Source organism: Dreissena polymorpha, chromosome 3 (genome assembly GCF_020536995.1).
Source record: "Dreissena polymorpha isolate Duluth1 chromosome 3, UMN_Dpol_1.0, whole genome shotgun sequence".
NCBI classification, from domain to species: Eukaryota; Metazoa; Mollusca; class Bivalvia; order Myida; family Dreissenidae; genus Dreissena; species Dreissena polymorpha.
In genome coordinates this window covers 137,130,449-137,157,699 of record NC_068357.1, presented here as the reverse complement: position 1 = coordinate 137,157,699, position 27,251 = coordinate 137,130,449, and the positions used below count along the sequence as shown (strand labels likewise).

The window sequence follows — 27,251 nt, the reverse complement described above, 5'->3', positions numbered from 1 at the left end:
TACTTTAGAGTGTTCACAAGCTTTTTTTACTAGATAAATATAAGAAAACTGCCCCCCCCCCCCCCGGCAGCCATGTTATTCAACTGACCGAAACCATTTTTTAACTCAACTCTCGTATTAAGGAAACAAATGTTCTGACTAAATTTCATGAAAATTGGGCCAAAAGTGACTTCAAGAGTGTTCACATGTTTTCACTATATAGATATAGAAAAAAATGCCCCACCCACTGGCGGCCATGTTTTTCACCGTCTGAACCATTTTCAAACTTGTCCGAGATATCAATAAAACCAATGTTTTGTCCAACTTTCATGATGATAGGGCAAAAATTGTGACTTCTAGTGTGTCAACAGGGCCCTCAATCTATTTAATCTGCCGCCAAATTCGGCGGCAGTCCCCCACCTGAAAAGTATACTTGTTGCCCCTTTTGGGGGGGGGGAAAATTCCCCCTAAAAAAAAAAAAAAAAAAAGTTTGTTTTTTTTGTTGTTTTTTTTAATAGAAAGATGTGTCTCATGATTAATATATCTCAATTCTATTTCAATTTAATCTTTGCAAACATACTTAATTATGAAATATGCAATGAATATAGTGCAAACATGTACAAATGTAATAATGAGAGAGTAAGTAACAAAATCCCCCAAAAAGGGACACGCCGCAAAAATTCCCCCTACTAAGGGCTACGGACCCCTTCCCCAAAAGAAGTGTGAGGGCGCTGGTTTACAAGGTTTCTCTATAGCTTAAAAAAAAGGAAAACTTCCCCGTCCACTGGCGGCCATGTTTTTCAACAGACCGGAACCACTTTTAAGCTCAACCAACATATCATTAAGACAAACTTTTTGACAAAGTTACATGAAGATTGGGCATGAAATGTGACTTCTACAGTGTTTACAAGTTTTTTCCTTTTTTTGACCTGGTGACCTAGTTTTTGACCCGGCACGACCCAGTTTCGAACTGGACCGAGATTTCATTGGGACGAAGCTTCTGACCAAGTTTCATGAAGATCGGACAATAAATGTGGCTCCTAGAGTGTTTACGAACAAATGTGGCAGACAGACGACGGACAAAGACCGGTCACAAAAGCTCACCTGAGAAATCAGGTGAGCTAAAAACCTGCACTTATCACACATGTTCATAATATTTAGTGAAATTTTAATAATATGTTATCAAAATAGTCGTTATGTATCAGTTAACGGCTTCTTTAAAATACAAGAAACAATATTTACATGTGATTTTTATTCATAATTGAGCCAGTTTTGCGATAACTTTTTTCCCCCAAAAATGGGGGTTTTCACGACACGAAATTCTCAAAATTCCAGTTTGGCGTTTTCCCAAAATGGAGCAGAAAAGGCCAGCTAAGAAAAAATTCCATTGCGTAGCCTGAAGGGGCTAGTGGTTTCAAAAGTGAAATTTGCACACTGGAAAACATCTCAGTCATCAGACTGAGATTTTCAGGTACGTCACTATCATCAATAATCGAGGAGCAGAAACCATCATGGGAAATATCAGACAGCTGTTATTAAGACTTACTGCCACTTTGATATTATTTACATTAATCAAAAGCCCAGCACTGAAACCTATTTGCTTAACCCTTTGCATACTGGAAATTTGTCATCTGCTAAAATGTCGTCTGCTGAATTTCTAAAATTAGCATTTTCTTTCATTTTTTTTCAAAGAATACTATCAGAATAGCAAACAGTTTGGATCCTGATGAGACGCCATTTTCTGTGGCTTCTCATCTGGATCCAAACTGTTTGCAGAGACCTTTTAAATTCGGTTCCAGCACTCAAAGGGTTAATGTAGATTTTCAGTTTCATACAGGCGTGAAACGTTTTTTTGGTCTTAAAGTGTTCTGTTTTGTTTTGTTGAATTCCTTGTTCTATAATGTTTTGTTTAATCACTTATGTCCATGACTAGCATAACATGAACAGCAGTTTTAAACTGTTCTCCAAAAGCACCGGCAGCCGGCAATTTCACCGATTACATTCAATCAAGATGCTGGCTACTTTCGCAAAAATATCAATGGAAAAAGTGCAAATACACCCGTTTAATTGCTAAGTTGCCAGCTTCTTTAAAAATATAACTGGCTTTTCAAATATTTCTGGAAAACACAGTGAACAGGGACAGAAATTTGAGGTTGCCCATTAGCCTGGGGCAAGTAGAATTCTACCTGGGAAACTCAGTTTCACACATATAAGGTCTGGCTAGGAAGCTAGGTTTTTTTTAAGCTTTGAACAATTTCTTGCAATTCATCATTAAATTAAAATTGACGACTGTGAAACAACAAATTTGATATTATAAACTTATTAAGGCCAAAGTAATTAGTCAATTCAGGTTCATTATAGGACATTATATATTGAAAGTTCCCGTTGTGGGCAATGTTTTGTCCTATTCATTTTATTTGATTTAAAGAAATAAAACATGCATGCCGCCCATATGGGCTGTCAGTTGTAGTGGAATCCATTGTGTAAATATGTTTTTGTCACTGTGACCTTGACCTTTGACCTAGTGACCTGAAAATCAATAGGGGTCATCTGCCAGTCATGATCAATGTACCTATGAAGTTTCATGATCCTAGGCGTAAGCATTCTTGAGTTATCATCCAGAAACTATTTTACTGTTTCAAGTCACTGTGACCTTGACCTTTGACCTAGTGACCTGACAATTGATACAGGTCATCTGCCAGTCATGATCAATGTACCAAATAAGTTTCATGATTCTAGGCGTAAGCATGTTGAGTTATCATCCGGAAACAATTTAACTGTTTCGGGCACTCAATCTATCAAATCTGCCGCCGAATTTCGGCAGCAGTCCCCCACCTGAAAAGTATATTTTTTTCCTAAAAAAAACTGATCTTTTCCCCCTCAGAAAAAAATATAAATAAAACAAGGGCTGTTTGTAAAACAAGCATGCCCCCCATTAGGCTCTCCGTTGTAGTGACAGCCATTGTGTGAATATGTTTTTTGTCACTGTGACCTTGACCTTTGACCTAGTGACCTGAAAATCAATAGGGGTCATCTGCGAGTCATGATCAATCTACCTATCAAGTTTCATGATCCTAGGCATAAGCCTTCTTCAGTTATCATCCAGAAACCATGTTACTATTTCGAGTCACTGTGACCTTGACCTTAGACCTAGTGACCTGAAAATCAATAGGGGTCATCTGCCAGTCATGATCAATGTACCTATTCAGTTTCATGATTCTAGGCATAAGCATTCTTGAGTTATCATCCGGAAACCATTTTACTATTTCGAGTCACTGTGACCTTGACCTTTGACCTAGTGACCTGAAAATCAATAGGGGTCATCTGCCAGTCATGATCAATGTACCTATGAAGTTTCATGATCCTTGGCAAAAGCGTTCTTAAGTTATCCAGGGCTTGAATTACTTTTTTTTTTCAACTCGCAAAAAATTGCTAGTTGTTAATATTTCAACTCGCATTTTTTATTTCCAACTCGCAATACAAGTTTTCATAATAATGCATCCTTTGGTTGATAAAAAGTGATTGGCGATGTTCACTAAGCACTGAAAGGATGGACCTATGTTTATTTTAACTAAAAACTTCAAAGCAACATTGTAACACAATTGAGTGTAAAGAGTATTTTTTTTTATATCAGTTATATCATCCAAAGTTAATGCCTCGGTCCATATGGGGCGACATCTGGCCTTTTGCTACTGTTGCCACTGATCCACCACCTATTCACAGCTCTGCGTGGCTGGAACCCCTCATTATCTCTGATAGAGATTCGCATTAATTGGTCCATCCTTTCAGTGCTTAGTGAACATCGCCAATCACTTTTTATCCTTTTCATAACAGAAAAGCATCTTTCACACTCAGCATTGCTGAGGGGGTAGAGACCAATCAGATGAATCGCAGAACATCTTACACACATTGCCGTCTTGGTCTCTCTCCGTGTTCAAAGTTATTTTTAGCTCGTCTTCCCATTTCTTAACTGTTTTGGCATTTCTTTTTATCTGGTTCGGCCTCGGCTTTTTTGTCTTCCACAGAGGAGACGGAGGAATTCGCCACAAAAAAGCTAGTTATTTTTTTAGTAGACGACATTTTTGAGTTTTTAAATCGTCTGCTAAACGTGTTCCGTCTATTTATAAGAATGAGGAATTAACGAAATGAGCTTCGTTTTAAAAAAAACTTCATACTGAATAACTATCGCCAATTTTCACTTAAGAAGGGAATAACATACTTTCAATTGCAATAATATAATTTTCAATGTTCTTTACTAACTATATCGGCAGAAAGATACAGTGCAGAGCGTAAATATATTTTAAAAAATATTTCGTAAAATTATTTCTGCTAGAACGGAAGTAACCGCTGAAATACATTATGCAAATTAGGGTAATTCCAATTTTCAGATCTATTTTTAGATCGAAACTAGACGGGGTTTAATTATTTTCGTACTTGGTCGGAAGACTTTCGATCGGCGAACAAATCTTGTATTTAATCCAAGATCTTTAAGCACCTTGTTTGTTTTTTCCCCAACTCGCAAAAAATGGCGAGTATCTAAATGTTGCACTCGCATTTTAGACGTGTTTTTTAAAATGTACTCGCAAATGGCCTGTTTGCGAGTGCTTAATTCGAGCCCTGTTATCATCCGGAAACCATCTGGTGGACGGACCAACAGACCGACCGACATACCGACATAAGCAAAACAATATACCCCCTCTTCTTCAAAGGGGGGCATACACCTAGTGACCTGAAATCAATAGGGGTCATTTGCTAGTCATGATTAATGTTCCTATGAAGTTTCATGATCCTAGGTGTAAGCATTCTCGAGTTATCATCTGGAAACCATTTTACTGTTTTGAGTCACTGTGACCTTTGACCTAGTGACCTGAAAATCAATAGGGGTCATCTGCCAGTCATGATCAATGTACCTCTCAAGTTTCATGATCCTAGGCATAAGCGTTCTTGAGTTATCATCCGGAAACCATTTTACTACTTCGGGTCACCGTGACCTTGACCTTTGATCTAGTGACCTGAAAATCAATAAGGGTCATCTGCGAGTCATGATCAATGTACCTATTAAGTTTCATGATCCTAGGCATAAGCGTTCTTGAGTTATCATCCAGAAACCATTTTACTTTTTCGGGTCACCGTGACCTTGACCTTTGACCTAGTGACCTGAAAATCAATAGGGGTCCTCTGCTAGTCATGATCAATCTACCTATCAAGTTTCATGATCCTAGGCATAAGCGTTCTTGAATTATCATCCGGAAACCATTTTACTATTTCGGGTAACCGTGACCTTGACCTTTGACCTGAAAATCAATAGGGGTCATCCGCTAGTCATGATCAATGTACCTATCAAGTTTCATGATCCTAGGCATAAGCGTTCTTGAATTATCATCCGGAAACCATTTTACTATTTCAGGTCAAAGTGACCTTGACCTTTGACCTAGTGACCTCAAAATCAATTGGGGTCATCTGCGAGTCATGATCAATGTACCTATGAAGTTTCATGATCCTAGGCCTAAGTGTTCTTGAGTTATCATCCGGAAACCACCTGGTGGACGGACCGACCAACCGACATGCAAAGCAATATGCCCCCTCTTCTTCGAAGGGGGGCCTAATAATTCTTAACACACTTGTATCCACAATTTTGAAGCATTTGTTAGCAAAATAACAACAACACTAATTTCCCAATTTTAGTCAAAATGCAGCGAATTTTCCCTATTCAAAGGCAGGGGTTTTTATCCCCACGCTTTTTGAAAAAAAGGTGGGGATATTGTGGTTATCTCCGCCGTCCGTCTGTCTGTCCGTCCGTCCTGGCCACTATCTCCTCCTACACTAAAAGCACTAGAACCTTGAAACTTACACACATGGTAGCTATGAGCATATGTGCGACCCTGCACTATTTGGAATTTTGATCTGACCCCTGGGTCAAAAGTTATAGCGGTTGGGGTGGGGCCGCGTCAGAAATTATCACTCATTTTTTTAGGTTATTTTACATTTACTTCTTTATTTCTACACCGATTCACTTCAAATTGATACTGGACCTCTCTTATGACAATACGGTCAATCTCAACCATGCATGGCCCCATTCCCAACCCTGGGGCGCCCCGCCCACATAGGCCACACCCACCAAAAATTTCCATTTACTATAATTTTTTCATTTCTACACGGATTCACTTCAAATTGATATTGAACTTTTGTTATGACATTAGGGTCAATCTCAACTATGCATTGCCCCAATCCTAACTCTGGGGCGCCCCCCCACATAGGCCACACCCACCAAAAAATTCCATTTACTATAATTTTTTCATTTCTACACGGATTCACTTCAAATTGATACTGAACTTCTCTTATGACATTAGGGTCAATCTCAACTATGCATGGCCCCATAACCAACCCTGGGGCCCCGCCCACATAGACCACACCCACCCAAAATTGCCTTTACTATAATTTCTTCATTTCTACACCGATTCACTTCAAATTGATATTGAACTTCTCTTATGACAATACAGTCAATCTCAACTATGCATGGCCCCATTACCAACCCTGGGGCGCCCCGCCCACATAGACCACACCCACCCAAAATTGCCTTTTACTATAATTTCTTCATTTCTACACCGATTCACTTCAAATTGATACTGAACCTCTCTTATGACAATACGGTCAATCTCAACTATGCATGGCCCCATTACCAACCCTGGGGCCCCGCCCACATAGACCACACCCGCCCAAAATTGCCTTTTACTATAATTTCTTCATTTCTACACCGATTCACTTCAAATTGATACTGAACTTCTCTTATGACAATACGGTCAATCTCAACTATGCATGGCACAATTACCAACCCTGGGGCGCCCTGCCCACATATGTCACACCCACCCAAAATTGCCTTTTACTATAACTTCTTCATTTCTACACCAATTCACTTCTAATTGATGATGAACTTCTCTTATGACAATACGGTCAATCTCAGCTATGCATGGCCCCATTACCAACCCTGGGGCACATCTAGGTCAAACATTCGGCGTGGGGATACGCGTCGGCCTCTGCCGCGCCATTTCTAGTTCTGCCTACTTTGGGAAAAGGAGTCTGACCAAATTGGGAATTTTTTATCGACAAAATTGCCCATTTTGGGAATTTTTGTTTCGTGAAACAGCTCATTTTGGAAAAAAATTGAATTAATCATGCTTTAATAAGTCTGTGGATTAACAATTTTCTTTATATAAACACATGCAAAACAAAGACTGCCCAAACACAAGTTACAGCAACATTTTTGGCCGAGCTAAAATAGACCCATGGGTATTTCATTTCATACTTTAATGTATTAAATGACGATTGAACTACAACTTTCTTACAAGGCTCTGAGCATTCAGTTGCCGATTTTGTGATTGACGGCCCTGGCATTACTTCTGTTGCTGTTACATTTTGCAACGTATCGTCCGAGCCTGTCTGTTCAGGGTTACTCCCGGCAGTAATTTCGGAAGATTCTGAGCGTTTCGAAAACATCGATGATATCGTTACACATTCTTTAGCGTCTATTTTTTGTGTTTTTTAATGTAATATTTACTATTGTGTGAAGCCATGATTGAAAATAAGCGTCTACAGATATGGTATAGAATGTGTATTGTGTGGCTCTATATACTCTTGTATAATGCAGAACAGTTCGAACGTCATCGCTGAGAGTAAATGCATCCGGCAAATACACCAAAAATCTGTGTCACTAAAGGCTTTATTACGTCGCGAATGAAGGGAAGTCACTCTTTCGATAAAAATTATGTTTACTTTTTACGATTTTGGAAGATTTTATTTTTTGGAATTGGGAAAAATGCAATCAAATTTCGATTGGGAACGGGTCCGTTTGCTTTGGGAATGCCTCCGTTTCCGGGAGGCGCAGACATTGCTCAAAAACCCCTGAAAGGGACCTGGCCCCATTCCCAAAATGGTGAAAAAAACACTGGCAGACGTACATATGTACGGACAGTGCTACTGCTAAATGCTATCCTAAGAGGGGCATAAAAAACCCAGCTGTTTATGGCAAAATTTGACAAACTTTTGCTATCTGAATCACCAATTGTCAGTCAAGAAATAGAACATATTTGAGCCAAAATTGGTTCCAAATATCCTGTAACAAAACAAATACAGATCAACTCCTGAAGACTTGCTTACGGTAAGAACACATAAAATTACTTGCATAATAGCAAACTTACCGTATATTCTTTGCGGCTGACATTTGGTACATCCATATTGTGTGTGGATGGACATATGTCTTCGTATTTCTTTTGTGTGAAAATATCAATTCCTACCAGATGGACCTGAAACATATATATGAGCCTTATATTATCTGGGCGCAGGTGTATAAAGTCTTGTCCCAGATGTTGTCTGTGTAGTTGCAAAGGCTAATCAGGGACAAAACTTTCCGCTTAAACTAATTTTTCGCAAAGCCTTAAAAGGAGGATTTATACAGGGTTGTTCGATAAATTATTAAAAGAATGCTAGCAGGGCCCTCAATCCATTTTAGGGGAAGCGGGTCGCTACCCATAGCAGGGGGAATTTTCGCAGCGTTTCCCTTTTTTTTTTTACCGTACATTCGCGGCCATAAGTCTACCTCGGCCATATGTCGAGGGGTATAATGTGGCTAGAAAAACTTGGTTTTTTGCCTTGACTCTGCCATAAGTCGGGGGGTAAATTTCTTCAATATCTCGGACATGTTTAAGTGACGTTTTAGTCATGGTTCTGAGGGCTTTTGTACCGGCAGTTGACATTTTTTGGGATATTAATAATAAAAATATATTTAAAATGAAACATTCAACGTTTCAATTATTTATTATCACGAAAAATATATTGTATTGTTCAAAATCATAATAACATATCATTCATTATTTCGAACTTAATATATACTTCACAAATCAAAATTATTATCCCATTTAACGTAATAACTTTCAGCGTTTATATTATGAGCATATATTTTTGTATTCAAATGTTAGTGCTATTGATGTGAAAATTCGGTAAAATCTTGAACGCAGAAATTCATTATATGGTCAAAATAATTGTAACTTGCTCTCAAATAATCAACAACGCTTTCGCCATTATGCGTGAAACACGTGAATTTACCAACACTCGCATCGCTCGCTATTCGACTGTTACATATTCGTAAATCACGAGATACCCGAGGAATATTTTCTGCATACTGGAAAAACGTCTTTTCTAATAATACTTAGCAGATAATCGAAAGTAATTGTGTATTTTATATGTCCAATTACACTTTTTAATAATCCAGGGTGAGTGCGTAATATTATTATAATCAAACAATGAATGAAATCTTCACTCAGATAAGATCTATATATTTACGAAACGATTATGCATTAATTGTGGGACAGTTGTGAATAAATCAACGAAACCACACCTTCATCCAATCAAAAAATATACAATGTGAAGTTGAACAATAGCGATTGGTTAAAGGCGTATCCAACAATCGAGTAATTATTTTTGATTGGTCAGAAGTAGTTTGCAGCAGAACCGTTGTGCATATCATTAACGGATAACTATTTTAGGCGTTACGCAATTATAGACACATGATCGAAAGGATGCCAACACTACACTTTACACTTTGATCTTAGTCAAAAGGCCGAGAAGCGATAATTGGTGGCATAAAGACATCTGCACCTGTTGACAGTTTGTATTTACACGGATTAACTTTAAATGGGTACAAGTGTCAGCAGTCGATTTTCTATTGTTCTTAGAAGACAACGGACGATGTATCGATAGACAAATTGCTATTTTTATTTTTCGCCACTTTACAGTATTTCACAAATGTTTAATATTTTCGAAGTTATTTTTACATGTTTTTATTTGGACTTATTACGAAGATTATTGCATTAAAAACCAATGTAAACATGAGTATTTTATTATCGGCGGACATTTAAGTAAAAGACGAGTCGGCCTTACCGTAAACAGTCATTATTCTTCCGCTTTGGAGATTTATAACTTTAAAAAAAAGGCACAAAAATATGTTTATTTTTTATTTTTATTTAGTACCTCATCCATAAGTCGAGTTGACTTTTAAAGTCAATTTTGGGAGCGTTTTTAGGTCGACTTATGGCCGCAAATTTACGGTACTTACTCTCTAATTATTACATTTGTACATGTTTGCACTATATTCATTGCTTTTTTCATAATTAAGTATGTTTGACAAGATTAAATTAAAATCGAACTTAGATATAATAATCATGAGACACATCTATCTATTAAAAAAACAAAAAAACATTTTTTTATGGGGGAATTTTTCCCCAAAAAAAGGGGAAAAAAGTATACTTTTCAGGTGGGGGAATGCGGCCGAATTTCGGCCATGAATTTGACAGATTGAGGGCCCTGGCTAGGCTCAATTATCTAATTCTTCTCAAACAATATTCAGTGCCAGGGTTTTTTTTTACTAAGAAAGTGACGCCCATATTCGGCGTCTTCCCCTACCAGAAATTTTCCCCTAAAAATACCATTTCCCCTCCAAAAATATAATTTTTCAACAAAATATACCCTCAAAAGAAATGTTTTTTTTTCTTTTGGGAAGCCGACACTTATCCAATTTGTACCATGTACTACGATCTCGCTCTCTCTCTCCCGACGAACACTCAAATCTGGGAATCCCAGTGATTCTATATATAGCTCTAAATTACGTCATGGAAACCGGGCAACTAATCGTATTTATCATGTGACTATTTTACTGGATTCTGGTCTTTCGCGAGAAGGGTGTTTCGTCAATTAATTACCCGAAACCAGTTGGATTTTCATCCGGGTTATGTGAAAGCCAAGATATAAACGTTAAAACAGAAAAAGTCTCAAAATTGGCGTTCATACACGAACAAAATAAAACGTTTGGACTCGGAAAATATTAATTGCGTTGACGCATTTTTTAAGAATGAATCATCAAAAACCGTTGAAACCCAGCAGGATTCGGAGGTACATGTAATCAACATCGATTAATACTGTCGGATTATTGTAAAAGTGAAAGTAGACAATCGGCAGCTGCCGCACCTTTCCCTTCCAATAGTGTAGCAGATCTAGATCTTCAACCCATTCATCTTGAAATTGAAATCATAATATTGACATCATTCCCCGGCCCATGTTGACATTATTAGATCTACACCTGCAACTTTATTTAGGACTTTGACTTTAATATCATACTTGTTCATGTGTTTAAGAACAAAAAGGTCAGAGACATGCCTCTTTTTCAAAAAAAATACCTGAAGTCTGTAGGTGAGTTATAGGCATTGAAATGAACAGTTTTTATTTTTTCCCCAAATATGTCTCTTTCGCGCTCAATTTTCCCCTTTTACCCTGCAGCGTCCAGCGTCTTCCCCTTTTTCTAAAAAAAAAACCCTGAGTGCATTGATTACAAGATTGCAATTTATTCCCAGTGGGGAAAGTAACCAGTTACGTATGTTAGGAAAAATTAGCGTAAAAAACTGAAATAGGGGAAAAACAATATCTTCAGAATGGGATTTATGGGTCTTTAAAATTGCTTGGTATAAATTGCATAAACCAATTATATTATTATTTTACATGCATTTTGGCTTTAAAACGCTCAGTTTCAGGGCTTATTTCATTTGTTCACTTGCAGATGATGCACTTTTGGACAAAATTTTACTATTTGTTTCTGGCAATTATGTAGTTTTTTCTAAATCAGACAATGATTTTTTACAGGTCAGGGCTCGACATTAACCGTAGTCCGACTGTCCGCGACAACCCAATTGTTAGGACAAGTAAATAAAGAATTTGCTAGTCTGACTGGACAAGTGGTCATTATAATTTAATTACTTAGAAAGAATGCCCTCAAATTCGTTATTTCTGTGGAGTAACCACAAAACTTTTTCAATTATATTTTGTTTATGTTTAAACAAAGCGCGAGATATTCCAATAGTTCTGTGACACTACACCATACTGTTCACAAGGGAAGCAACCCTTAACATTTTTCTTCGCCAACTTAGATAACACGAATATTCTCCCATGTAAAGAATATGCATTTTACGACACCGGTACACACCGATCTTACAGACAATTAACGAAGTGACGTCATCTCTATGTATAGAATGATTTTACAACATCATTCCCATTTGTGGTTTGTTTATCGTTAGTAAAATGTTATCTGCTTAAAAATGTCCAATCCACTTTCCTTTGGTTTTTCGTCTTCAAAATCAAAAAGTTTTTGTCAGGTATTATGGCTTTGTATAATGTTTAAAAATCAATAATCTTGAGTTTTCCTGTTATTCTCGTCAGTTCTTTTTGTAAATGAAATTGCCTACAATTATGTTAACATGTATTTTGAACGATTAGTCTTCATGATTTGAGCAATTTGTATAATTTCATTATTTTGCAAAGTTACTGAGCAGAATAAGATATAATGCAGGGGTGGCGAAATCTAAAAAAACTATACTAGTCCACGGACAACCATTTTTAGGAAATTTAACTTGTCCGTTGCTGAACTACACTTGTCCGTTAATGTTTATATAAATTATAAACGCATTTATTGATTAATGTAAAACAATGTGGAATATACCAAAATGAGTGTGATTTGCTAGTTTTGTTTATAGTTGTATTTCAATAGTACATTAATTAAAGCAGTATATTATCGGCTAAAACACGGTCCTGGTGCTCATAAGGGAATTTTCATGTTATATGCATGAAAAAGAAAAAGTAAACACGATAAGAACCAATATTAAAGATTGGTAAGCCAGGCATATACCTCTCTTACTTTCCTGAAAATTTCAAGAGATTTGTGTAACCCATTCTTGAGATATGCATAAAAACAAGCTCTAAAAATGGCCATTTTTGAGCGTTATGCAGTCTCACTCGAAAAAAGCTTGAATATAAAATAGAGAATTCTCGAAATATCATACTGAAATTGTGCATTTATTGGTCTGGTTTTATTCAGAATTCTATCCTGCAAATGTTGCTTCTTGAATTAAAGAAATCGGTAAAATATTATGGATTTCATAAGCAAAATACCATCAGTAGAAGTTTTGTTTCAACACTGAAATTTAAACACTAATCTGTTGTTATATGCCAACATTGCGAACAAAATGACATTAATTATAACTTTTATTGACATCTAGAACTCGACTGTATATTATAATAAGTAGTTAAACCATTTAAATCACATTTCTAGCAAAGATATTCGAATGAGAGCTTGTTCTTTGTCAAACTTTCCAGTTCTAAATTTTGTAGTGTCTGTAACCTTTACAAGTTTATATGGCAATACTTTTGTTGTTTCATTATGGAAAAGTATAAATCCTACATTGACTCATGTGTATCCATGTGATGTCCAAGTTGGCCAAAATTGGTGGTGCTGTATTGTACCATTAAAAAACAGCAACTCAATAAAAAAGTTACAGACACTACAAAAATGTGTAAAAATTGAAGGACAAAAATCCCTGTTCTATTTCTCATAAATATTTTGCTTTACTCATGAGAAACTTCCATCTTTTATGTTGGAATGTTACATCATACATTGTGCAATAGATTCATGTGCAAAAAAAGGTAAAGCAAGACCTCTTGGGATGAAATATTGTAAGCATTCTTGTGGAATTATTTTATGAACAATTTATTTAGGAACAATATAACCTGATTTTCTTTTTCTAAAATGATTTATCTAAATATGTCTGTGTTCTTTACGATAATACAACCCTTTAATATGGAGAGAAGACAAGAGCAAACCTCTTGTAATGACTCAGGTATGTATCTACCATTTTGATTATGCTACGCTAAAATTCGTAGTGTCTGTAACCACTAACTTCCTTCTGTAAGCCTTAAACCTTTTTTGTTATATGTGAGTAAAATGAAACAAAATTGTATTTTGTATTACATTGCTGATGTCTAAGGTGCATTATTTAGACATTTTCTGTCTGAAATTTGAAATATTTATCATAATAATGTAATTTAATTTTCTTCATAGTGTAGCTTTCTATAAACTGGCATTTTTTCAATTATCTCCAAGAATATGCAATTGGAAACATAGTTTTTTGCATTAAATATCATGAGAACAGTAAATCCAAACAAAACCATTTGAGTATTTACTGAGATCAGACACAATATCAAACAGTTTGTTTTGATGGTCATATGGTTATAGACTATACAATGCCTACACATTTAACTTATTATTGTTCATGCTATCAAAGAGCATATGAAATCATTTTTTAAGCTCAAGTGATGAGTTTTAACCATATCTGAAGTAACTTCTGTTTTTTACTTTGATCCAAATGGCTGCATTTAATCATTTCCTTTGCTTATGAATGGATCAATGAAGACATGCGCACTGTATGCTTTACACTACATGTATATAAATTTACATTCTTATACTTTAATTAGTAGCAGAAACTTTGAAGAAAGGAAAATGAATTTTGTTTCTGTTCTTGTTTCAGGAAGCAAAGATAAATCAAGCAATAAAGAAAAGATATAGAGGATATAATTTTCACTGTTTGAAACAGTGAAATGATCAGTTTTAATTCACTGATATTTCTCTATAAACCACCGGAAAGCATAAAATAAAAAATAAGACTAGGTTTGGCTGCATGAAGGTTAAGCATTGGGAGAACAAACGAAAATTTGGCTGCATGAAGGTTAAGCATTGGGAGAACAAACGAAAATATGAGAAGCTAAAATACAACTATGATGCCTTCATAGCTGCTAGGCTAGAGCAAAAGAATGGAATCAAAGTACATTTTAGTGTTTGCTTTGGAACAGAAATCAGATTGAAATACATTTATTTTGAAAGTTAAGCAAATTTTGCCTGGAAGAGATGACTGTTTACAGGAATCAATAGATGTCATCTTGTTTATAGCGCACAAGATCCAGAGATATTATTGAAAGTGGACTTCGCAAATTCAAATTCAGTGCAAACATTACTTAAAGCTTAAACTTCTCTGTGATTATCTTGATAGCTAGAGTAACAAAGGGTTGTAAATACATCACTGATCTGCTGCTTGCAAAATTACATTTTTTTTTACACTGAAATGTTTGGAAAGTTTTCCGCACATTATTTGGTAATGCTTATTGCTGCATAATGAAATTCTAGATTAATTAATTTGAAACTCTATACAGGTGTGCCAATTCATATGAGATGCCAAACTCATAATGTCAGATTAGTCTTCTTTGACTTGTATGTGCCCAGCACTGAGAATTGTCAAGCTACACGTCTCCTGGACAGCTATTGTTACCCCATGTGTAGTGTCTGTAACCAACTCAGATCATGTACACAAAAAATGTGTTTTGACTAAAATTCTAACAGATCAAAAATCATTTGATATAATGTTCAAGTCACTGTTTTTATGTAAACTTGCTTTTATAGTGCATTTTTTAATGCTTTATGCCATTCTGCAACTGTTTTTGGAATCATATATTTTGGTAGTGTCTGTAACCAAACTTATGAGCATGCAATTCTACCTTTTATGAAAACTTATGCTTTTTCAAACCAATTGTTTCGATTTATTTTGTTTGAATATACTTCCTGGTTTCAGACAAATGCCTAATTAGCTATCTTGTGGGTCTATAATAAAAGTTATAGAAAAGTTTCTTGCTTGGTTCTCTTTTGGTCTGATACCTGATTAATTAATGCTTTGATTTTTTTTGTTAAGATAGTAATCACTTTTGGTTTTTTGCTTTATTTCAACAGTTTATAACCCGTAGTTGATGTTAAAGTGAAAATATCTGAAGTTTTGAAGTTCTGCTATGTTTTTCTTGCATATTATATGACTAGTGTAGTGTCTGTAACTTGTATTATACCATAGGATGAAAATGTTAGATAAAAATGAATGCATGCATGATCAAATAAAATTCAACTTGATTTGAGTAGGGGATACCTTGAGCTTTAAAAATAACACCAAGGAAATGCTGTATCTACAATTTCAATTTTTTAGGCGAGTGAGACTACTATGAGCACCAATACCGGGTTTTTAGCCGTATAAACAATATAAAGACTTTCTAAAACTTTAAATCTTGAAAAGCTAGTGTTAAAAAAACATGTGTTGAACATAAGTACATAGTAATCTTAACAAATTAAACTAATCCAATATGTCGACCTCATCAGACTGAGGCTCTGCGCCGCTACTGGTAGCAATTTGATTATCATCAACTGGTAACCATTGAAAATCTGTGAGTCAAGTTTCTTAAAAAGTTCTGGTGCGTATACTTAGATCATATTTTTTATCATAATCTTTCTTAGTTTTTTTGGGAAGTGGACTGCTCAAAGCTTCGGGTTTCTGCTCCGTTGTTGAAGATTAAAAAAAAACTAAATGTTCCATTTTTACCATTAAAGTCGTCTTAAATAACAAGGTAGACCGTGTTTTGATTATCTTACTTTGATACTTTTTATTTCCGTCTGATTGTAAAAATAAAGAAACCAGTCTGAACACTGTCTAACAGTAGGGCAGAATGTTTAAAATGCGGCATTCTCCTGATCTCTTATAGAATAAGGGAGATCACTGCGCAGGAGAGTGCCCGTATTTTAGCTTGATTGCTCCGCAAATAGCACTGACATTGTAATCGCATGTCAACATCCGGTTTTGGAAAACTTAATTACGGCTTTAATACAATGTATTTTTTGTATACCTGGACCCGACTTTTAACAAACTTGTTGTCCACGGACAACTTAATTGAAAAAAATAAGTTGCCCAGACAAGCAAATGTACGACTCGGGCAACTCGGACATTTGATTTCGCCACCCCTGTAATGGTCAGGACAAGTGAAATTTTGGTCTGCTTGTCCCACCAGACAAGTGGCTTCAAAAGTTAATGTCGAGGCAAGCACTGCAGGTACTTTATAAAGCAAAAGATGGCTGTTGCAGCAATGTTTAATGCATCACAATATATTGCAATATGGGTCTTTCCATATAGATTCACACCTTTTTGCTACTAGTGTCTTTTTTCACCCTTTGGATAAGTTCAGCATAACGATTGCAAAAAAATTGGGTTGTTTTGGCAACAAAAAATGGTCCCTTTCAGTTTGAATTGGGAAAATGTGCGGTGTTATGACTAAAAATTTGTTTGTGTAAGAACGCCAATTGTGAGACATTTTTTTCTGTTTTCACGTTTATATCTCGGCTTGCACATAGTCCGGATGAAAATTCGACTGGTTTCCGGTAAATAATTGACGAAACATTCTTCTCGCGCAAGACTGGTATTCAGTAAAATAGTCACATGATTATTACTATTAAGTTGCCCAGTTTACATGACGTAATTTAAGAGCTATATTTAGAATAACTGGGATTCCCAGATTTTGTGTGTTCGTCTGGAGAGAGAGAGCGAGATCGTTGTTCATGGTGCAAATTGGATAATTGTCGAATGCCCCAAGGAAAAATAAACATTTCTTTGAAAGAAAATATTATATTTTGGTGAAAAATGATATTTTTGGTGGGGAAATTGTATTTTGAGGGGAAAAATTCTGGTAGGGGAAGACGCCGAAGATCGGCGTCACTTTCTTAGTAAAAAACCCCCTGAATATATACCCTTTTCCTTTGGGAATGGGGCCGATTATCGGGGCCGATTTTTAATGAAAAAAAAAACACTGTTCACATCATATCCCCACCTTGGCATGTCCGTGTTTGCCAGTCTTGGATGTTGACATCTCAACTATCTTGCATGGGCGCCCCTTGATGCACACGAATCCGTTCTTACGCAGAGCTGAGCACTGTTTCGGGTAGGTCGTGGATGACCCGGCATCGGCCTGCTCAAAGTCCTCCCCGATATCTCCCATTTCGGCCATTTTGCAACTCTAAATAGAAATGAAAAGCAACACTCTGAGAAAACAGGGCTTAATGCAATTGCTAAGTGTCGTCCCAGACTAGCTCTTGCATTTTGCAAAAGCAGTCTAAGCGAAGTGTTGTCTCTAAATAGGCTCAACTGGGAAAACACTTTAGGCACATGCATTTTAAGCCTATTAGCCCGTTCCCATTCAGAAGCAAAGTGAAAATGGCTATGTGCAACCAGCATAAAACCAGAACAGCCTGCAAGTCAATCGTATGTTCAGGTTTTATGCTGTTTGCTGCTGACCAGTATAAAAGGGTTGAAAATGTAGCCTTAACAACTTTAATCTAGTAAGAAAAGTCTTAAATTAAATGTAACTTTCTTACTTTCTAAGGGACTACATATGCGTCAAAAAATGTATCTAAGTAAAATCAAGAGTGAGGCATAGCACTGTTTCGGGTAGATCGGAGAGGATTAGGCATCTTCAGTTCAAAGTCCTCCTTGATATCTCCCATTTCAGCCATTTTGCAACAATTGGGTAGGTATACAGATCTAAGCTAAATAAAAGTGTCTAATACAGAGGTGTTTATTTGTTTCTCAAGCAAAGCAGTACACTCGACAAGTCTCAGTCTTATGGTCATGAGTAAATATAAATGTTTGTTTACCTCATTTAATAATTTAAATCTGCTTTCAACGATTAACTACAGTTCACCATTTGTATAACTATTCTTAAATTAGCCACATGGAAAATTCAAGTAAAATTCAAAGTGTTTCTATATTTTGGAAAAATCCCTAGTTTTAACAAAAATTACGAAATAAGTGTTTTTGTTTTCCTGTAAAATAACCTTCAAGATTGACAATAAAAGTACATTCATATCACATTCATTCAAATTCAGGGCCAGTATACAGCCTCATTCCTAATGGAAAACAATTTTTTATCTTATTTGAAGGTTTCAACATTTTTTTATTTTTTTTGTAGGTCTCAAATTAGACTCAATACAAGCTCCATCAAGCTCCACAAGTTGAGCCAAAGTAAATATAATATTGACAACACCTTGTTCTCAATTTTGGATAATTTGTTTACAAAAGGACAACATTAATTTCCGAATTTAGAATCAGTTTATATTGAGACTTTAAAAAAAAATTGTTTTATTGAAAACTTCAATTGAGAATTTTAAGGTACTTAACTATGTAAACACTCTGTGTTTTTTCACCATTTTGGGAATAGGTCCAGGTCCCTTTGGTCTTTGGATTGGAAAAATCGTGGTGTTTGTGATTGTGAAATTAGTGTTGTTGTTCTTTGGCAAATAATTGCTTCAAAAATGAGAATTTAAGTGTTTTAAACATAATAAATAGTAACTTGTAGAGCTGGATGGAAAATCAAATAAATGTTGATCTAAAAAAGCCTGGTCAATTTTGGGCCGAATAACTTAAGCTTGGCACCTGAATTTTAAGACTGGGTCTTAAAAGCTTGGGTCAAATAAAGCCTGCTCCCAATTAGAATACATGTTTTTCAGAGAAAGCTGTGTTGCCTTCCTCCATCCATATGTGTGTGTTGCTTAGTTCTGACTATTAAATCGAATGCCTTTGGTATCAATGAACCAAACTGCTTTAAACTGGTTCTAAAAGTTTGATTGATGACACCAGTAATGTTTTCAACACCGGCCCTGAACGAGACACAAAGAACACGGATAAATATTGGATAGGTTGTAAATGACATCAACAGCACTACTGTAATGTTTACATGTATCAATAAACACACGGAGTTGTTAGGAAATACCAAAATGGCGGTAGAAAGTTTGTGCAATACTAAAGTTGTTTTTAAATACTTAAGCTATGTCACGTATATTTTTTAGACGTTTTGAAGAAAACATATTGTTATCGTCTTAGAAAGCATTACAAACCTAAACATTATTTTGAAAATAACAGTTATTTTGTGGAAAGAAACACCCGGTTTAACACTCACGTGTTCCGATTTCGCAGCTGCTAGGAAAGAACGCTTATACGCATGCGCTCCACGTACGGTAGATGGCGCTTCATGACAACACCGAAGTGGGCGAAATGGGGCTATTGTCGATAAACGAATAATTACAAACGCCTTTATCAATGACCTTATAGCATTAAGTCGGAAATCTGTTATTGTAGTCCGCGTGAATCCGTTCTTTTTTAGGCATTTTTTTTTTCGTTTGATGTTCACACATATATATCATATTCAAAAGCCAATCTAATTAAAATCATCTTCTGTCCGAAAGTTCTCTAATATCCGCTGACATGCTCTATTGAAAAGCACGGGTTCGGAAGAAGGTTACCACGCACCGGAATTCTATGTGCGACTAAAGACAAAGAAATATAAGTTTTCTGTCATTTTTCAAATAAAAAGGTAAAACAAGAATTGCAAATTAATCGAGATTGTATGACATTTGCTTGTTGTAACTGACTTCCTATAGGAAAGTCACTTGACACAAACTTTAGCACAAACCTTAAAAGATGAATGGGACGGAGAAATCTATCTCAGTGGACAACATACTAATAAACTAGGCATTGCCTTTCTGATAAAAAGTAACATAGGGATCACAGTTGATAACCTTAACGAAATAATAATTGGCAGACTAGCAAGTATAGATATAAAAATACATGAAACACAACTAACAATAATCAACGTTTACGGTCCTAACATAGATGACTCCACATTTTACGAAACATTACAATCCATTATAATTAATAACCAAGATAAAAATATTATAATCGGTGGTGATTTCAATACTGTCCTGAACCCAGTATTAGATAAAAAGAATGGAAACCTTTATACTCATCCTAAAAATAGAAATATTTTAAATAACATAATTGAAAACTACAATATGATAGATATCTGGCGTACAGTACACCCAAACGAAAGCAAATTCACCTGGCACTCAAACACAAAACCAACAATATTTTGTAGACTAGACTATTTTTTAATATCTGAATCTCTTTGCAACATTATTGACACATGTAACATAAAACCAGGATTTATGACTGATCACTCTCTAGTTGAACTTAAACTGCATAATATACAACCTGAAAGAGGCCCAGGATACTTTAAAATTAACAACAGCATCTTATTGGATACACAATATCAAACACAAATAAAACAGGAAATATTATATACAGTTCAAAATAATAAAGATGCAAACCCAAACACCTTATGGGAAGTAATTAAAGGAAATATACGTAACACAACAATTAGATACACATCATTTAAACAAAAAGAAACACACAAACTTGAAACTGAAACCATCAAAACCATTGAAACACTTGAAAAACAATTGCATCAAACAAACACAAATGATACCACCGACATTGAAAATGAAATAACATTTAAAAAACAAATATTAGATAGATATTATTAAAATAAATATTAGATGGAATCTATCATACACGTCTCAATGGAATAATACTAAGAGCGCGTGCACAGCATGTTGAACACAATGAAAAAAATACAAAATACTTCGCAAACATTGAAAAACGTAGAAGTGAACAAAAAACTATACACAAATTAGTAGTCAATGGCAAAGATATAACAAACATGACTCAAATACTAGAAGAACAACGTTTATTTTTCGAAACCCTCTATAAACGAAAACATGTTGAAAATAACACCCTTTTTAAAAATACACATCATGCTTTAAACGAAGAGGAAAAACAACTGTGCGACGGATTGCTTAATGAATATGAATGTGGATTAGCCCTAAAAGATATGCAAAATAACAAAAGCCCAGGATCTGATGGCATCACAATCGAATTTTATAAAATATTCTGGACTGATATAAAAACACATCTTATTAATTCACTAAACTATTCATTTAACAACGAAAACTTAACTACGCTACAAAAACAAGGTATTATATCACTTATTCCAAAACCTGGAAAAAACTTAGAATCCTTATCAAACTGGCGTCCGATTAGTTTACTAAACAATGATTATAAAATTGCAACTAAAAGTATAGCAAACAGAATAAAAAAAGTATTACCAGCAATCATTTCAAGATCTCAATCTGGTTTCATAAAGGGACGTTACATTGGTGAAAACGTTCGTCTTATCCAAGAATGCATAAACTATTTCAACAATTCAAATAATCCTGGTCTAATATTCTTTGCAGACTTCGAAAAGGCATTCGATTCGCTTGATCATTTATTTATGTTCTCTTGCTTAGAAAATATGAACTTTGGTGAAAGTCTCATTCAATGGGTCAAACTATTCTATACCGATATTAACAGTTTAATCATTAACAATGGCTTCTTTTCAAACAGTTTTAACATCGAACGAGGGGTTCGACAAGGATGTCCACTCTCATCATCGCTATTTATTATCTGCATCGAGTATCTATCACATCACATCCAATCAAATAAACACATAAAAGGCATATCACTAGAACCTGACGAAGAAATCAAACAGTCCCTATTTGCTGACGATGCAACTTATTTTTTAAACGACAATTACGATTCTTTCCATAACCTAATAGAATCGCTAACCCTTTACGGAATGACATCGGGTCTGAAACTAAACAAAAGTAAATGTACTGTGCTACGAGCAGGTAAATTAAAACAAAGTAATGTCCTATATAAAAAAGAAATGAAATTTAATTGGACATCCGATGAAGCCACAACGTTAGGAATTACTTTCACAAATAATGAAAAAGATACAGTTCTTAAAAATATACTACCTAAATTACAGAATTTTAAAAACTGCTTAAAATCATGGCATCACCGTAAACTTACACTTATCGGAAAAAACACAGTATTGAAAACGTTTGCACTTCCTAAATTAATTTATGTATTAACAGTCCTCCCAAATCCACCATATGATATTATTAACGATATAAAATCAGCAATATTTAATTTCATATGGGACGGTAAGCCTGATAAAATAAAACGAACTCAGTTAATTCAATCTGTAGAAAATGGAGGTATCCAATTAACGAACATTGACTCATTCTTGAATGCAATCAAATGCAGCTGGGTTAAAAGATACCTAGACAATGCCAATACAAGTAAATGGAAATTATTCTATCAGAAAATCCTAAAAAAATATGGTGACTCCTTACTCTTTGAATGTAACATCAGCAAATCTATCTTACATGAAATTGCAAACGAAAACATATTTCTGTCTGATGTTCTATCAGCATGGTGTGATGTCACGCATAACCTAGAAACCCAAACAAGCAGTAAAACTATTCTATGGAACAATAAAGACATAACTTCAAACAATAAGACGTTTTTCTATAAAGATTGGTTTGAACGAAGCATTAAATATGTCGACCAATTATATGACTACAGAATTAAGGATTTCTACTCTTTTAATGATATATGCTACATATACGGAATACCTTCAAATAATTTTCTGAAGTACTACACATTAATCAAAAGCATACCCATACATATTAAATCTGAAATCAATACAAATAATACACCATGTACTCAAACAACATTCGTAGAAAATATACTTGGAAGAAAAAACAAAACAAATAAAATATTTTACACACTACAAATTAAAAACCCAACAGTAAACTCAAAAACTCAAAATAAATGGCAAGTCCTTTTCGGAGTACATGAACTTAATTGGAAACACATATTTACCATGCCATATAAAGCAACTATTGAAAGCACTCTGAGAAATTTTCAATATAAATACATACATAGAATTATAGCTACAAATAAATACCTCTTTAAATGCAAATTATCTAACTCAAATCTGTGTGACTTCTGCAGTGAAAACATCGAAACTATAGAACACCTGTTTTGGGAGTGCAAACACATCCAGCCTATTTGGAATCATTTAACATCTTTTCTTGAACAACAGCAACTAAACGTTAAATTATCTTTCTTAAATGTAAGTTTCGGAATTTACTCATTGAAATCAAAAGATTGTAATAATATTGTGAATTTTATTCTTATAATGATGAAATTGTTCATCTTTAACATGAAGTTCAAAAAACAAGTACCAAATTTTAATTGTTTTATCCATAGTCTTAAACTTAAAGTCCAGATTGAGAAAGAAATAGCCCTCAGTAATGACACATTACAAAACTTTGAACAAAAATGGAATCGGATTAAATTCTCATGATGCTTGTCCACTTATATACATTTCACTCTAATGTAAGTTATCTTTCTAAAATATTTTTGTATGTTTTTTTTTCAATCTTATAAGATCATTTTGAATATACAACGAAACACACAAGTCCAGTATGCTTTCTTCCGACTTTATACAACTCATCATTTTTCATAACAATTCTTCTATTATTTTTTTCTTTTCTCTTTAAAAAAAAAATACATATTAGCATATCTTGTATAACATGTCTGAACTTTATTGCTTTGTACAATCACTATGTTGTATATATTCATGTATACATTGTATGTATTATATTGAATAAAAAAAAAAAAAAAAAAAAAAAAAAAAATGACTTCCTATTCCGTAAAGTATAATTTGCGATATCAAAACTCACAAAAGAGTTAATACAAACGCATTCATTTTTGTGAATTTATGACTGTAAGAACTTTTTAATAAGTTTTCCAATGCAGGGTTTTCAACATATAAAATGTTAAACAACTTTCAATGGGTAAACTGTGATAACAAAAGTGTGCTATACGTTGAAATGTATTAATGTTATTCAGTGCGCCACGCATACATACACTTAAAAAAAATGAATTACACGTAAAGCATATTTTTAAACTTAACTTAATATGTATGCATTTCTCGGATATGAAAAATACCATTTTTATTTACCCAAGAACAAATTGGTTACAGTGTTTATTTATCAAATTTGCATGACAATTTATTGCAGTAACAGGGGATAGATAGTACGCAAGTAACGGGTGAGGCATAAGTGAGAACACGTTAACTGATGTTCAAAATTGCGGATAACATCTGATTTTTCGATGTTTTCGTCCGAACTCATGACAGGTATGTACATTTACCATACTTATTCGACAATAATAAATAGACACATTTTACTAACGAGTCATAGCGTGCTATTTATAGGCTATTTTCACCGATGAATATATAGGTGGTAACTTGGAATATTTGCGATCGCATGCATTATAATCCTACATTTTGATAGGAAATATGTGGATATAACTCAGTAAGTGAAGCATGTAAGTATGAATTTCAATCACGCTATTTCTGTCTATTGATTTGTTGTTTTAAACCTTCTTAGAAAAAGTACCAAGCATCACTTTAATGAATGAGTTGCGCTTTCTGCCCCCCCCCATCCCCCTAATTTCTTAACCAATATGATTGTCACTTTATATACTTAAGTTATAACAGATTTATTGCATGAGCTATTTTTAAATAGATTATTGGTTATGGTGTCTGAGTAATTCAGTATTTGAGATTTCCAGTTTAAACAGAGCAAAAACTTCAGTGATCCGAGAGAACATAAAACCGACCATCCTTGTCCGGCAGTTGTATATTAATTAACGACAAAATGCCCTCAATATTGATATGAATACTAATCTAGACGTTAGTTGTCTTTTTATGTAAGACCTTTCGTTATTGCATTTGTTTTACACATAGCTATCAGGAAACGAGGATAACGTGTCAATATATTTTATAATTGACGTAAGTTTATTTCGTTGAGAAACCATGACTGATCACTATTTATGACGTTTCTCTTACATCCCTATATTGATAAATCTTCATGTCAGAAATCCATAGAGCGTTTGCTTTGGAAAAACAACTTTGTTCCTTTACTGTGTTACATAAAAATACTAATAATCAATTGACCATAATGTATCCTGTGAACTAAGATAGAAATGCACATATTTAATTGAATATTTGTGTAGAATTTGAAACAAACAAGAAATATCTTTAAAAAATATATACGGTGTTGATTGTGGTCGGTGTTTATGAACGATCAAAAGTTATATATATGAGATCAAAAATAGAGAATGCATTTTTCTGCGCAGTTCTTAGCGTCATCACACGCAAATCAATTACGGGGTGTTGCGCCAAATTTCGTGGCTTATTTCGCTTTATTAGATATTACTACTCAGATATCTATATACACATAATTTACATATTTACATAATAGAAAAGCACAAAAAGCATGAACATAAATGAAAGCATATAGGTCAGCCGGCAACACTCCAATCTTATTTGATTCCATTATTAATAGTATCATGAATCATCGTGCTCATGCTTAATAAATTGGTCTAAATGGATAAATGTTTCTAATTAAATTAATCAAAATTGATCTTTACATGCAATTGTTGAAAACACATTCAAAATCTATGATTGACATACCATAATTATATTGCCGAATATCTTTATTTAGTATCTTTCTGATCAAAATAAACTTCAAGTGCACATTGTTTACGCGATAGCGTTTATATAACGATTTTTGTAACTGACCGTTAACTTACCTTGATACCTTGCGCGTTGGAATGCAATGCATTAAAGTGAGATAACAATTCCACTGCTGGAACGACGGCTTGTTTAAAGCTTTAAACATTTACGTGTTAAACGGGGAAGTTAGAAAACAATTTTAAATATTTTCGTCAAAGCGTATATCAGATTACTGAACAACAATACTTATATGATCTAAAATTTATGAGTGCACATAATGCAATATCGTAGTAATTACCAAATATGAGAACACATGCAGCCTTTAAGTACAAACGCTCTGGCGCTGACATTCTTCTAAATAAAAAGGGGCACGCACTATGTATTCATGTCGAGAATTGATTGTGAAACTGCTCTATCTCTCAAAACTTATCACAAGAGAAACAATTGTTTCATGCTGAATACACAGTTAACATCGTTGCTAAACGAACTGTAGTATCTCTTTTCATACCCTATATTTCCCCCAAAATAGAAAGTCGATGAAATAACATACATGAATAAATGTTAATATGAAATCTGTTTGTAGATAGCACGTTTTCTACTGCGAAAAGTTTCAGGCCTACCTACGGCGGGAAATTTTATATTCAAATTCATTGGTCGCTTACAAGGTCAGGCTAAGGTGAAAAGCTGGCGTATACAGCTATGCCGAAAAATACCTTAAGCAAGGACTCTGTTTGCGTCACACATCGCTTTTTCTCGGGGGATTGGAGGGGGTGGGGTGGCGGTCAATAATAGAAGTGTTAAACTAGGCCTTTAAACGTATAAAGAAACAACGGGACCGGAGCATCTGTTCGGGTTTCTGAAGTTTCCTGTTTATAGAGAGTTCGGTTTTGAGGGATTGCACTTTACTACCATAGTGTTTAAATATTTTGCTCCAAATATTATGACTACCGGTATGTTCATGTCATCACACCGATCAACGCTCAAATGCATTAATTACCATTTGAGTCGCCACAGTGTGATATGAACATTCATTATGTGCGTATATTCTCAATGCACGCGAATGCAAGCATGAATTTCAGTAACCAGATGCTTCCTAAAAAGTAAACGATCACATACCAATTTGATGTCATAGCTTTTGACTTTCGACCGATTTATTCTGCCATTTGCAAGTGTTTAGTGCAATGCTATTACATATTTAATTTAATATTGCAATTACATAATTTCAATAGCAT

At 34.7% G+C, this 27,251-nt stretch overlaps 1 protein-coding gene across 2 annotated transcripts in view; it reads right to left on the bottom strand.

Moving 5' to 3' along the window:
• LOC127871629 (eukaryotic translation initiation factor 5A-1-like) overlaps positions 1-19,800 on the bottom strand; it is a 34,235-nt gene extending 14,435 nt beyond the window's left edge. For both annotated transcript variants that reach the window (XM_052414749.1, XM_052414750.1), the window contains exons 1-3: positions 19,663-19,800; positions 17,539-17,724; positions 8,175-8,279 (exon numbers count right to left, since the gene is read on the bottom strand). In XM_052414749.1, the coding sequence (XP_052270709.1) occupies positions 8,175-8,279; positions 17,539-17,715 (282 nt within the window). In that variant the 5' untranslated portion in view covers positions 17,716-17,724; positions 19,663-19,800. The remainder of the gene's footprint in view (positions 1-8,174; positions 8,280-17,538; positions 17,725-19,662) is intronic.
• Positions 19,801-27,251: the final 7,451 nt, after the last annotated feature.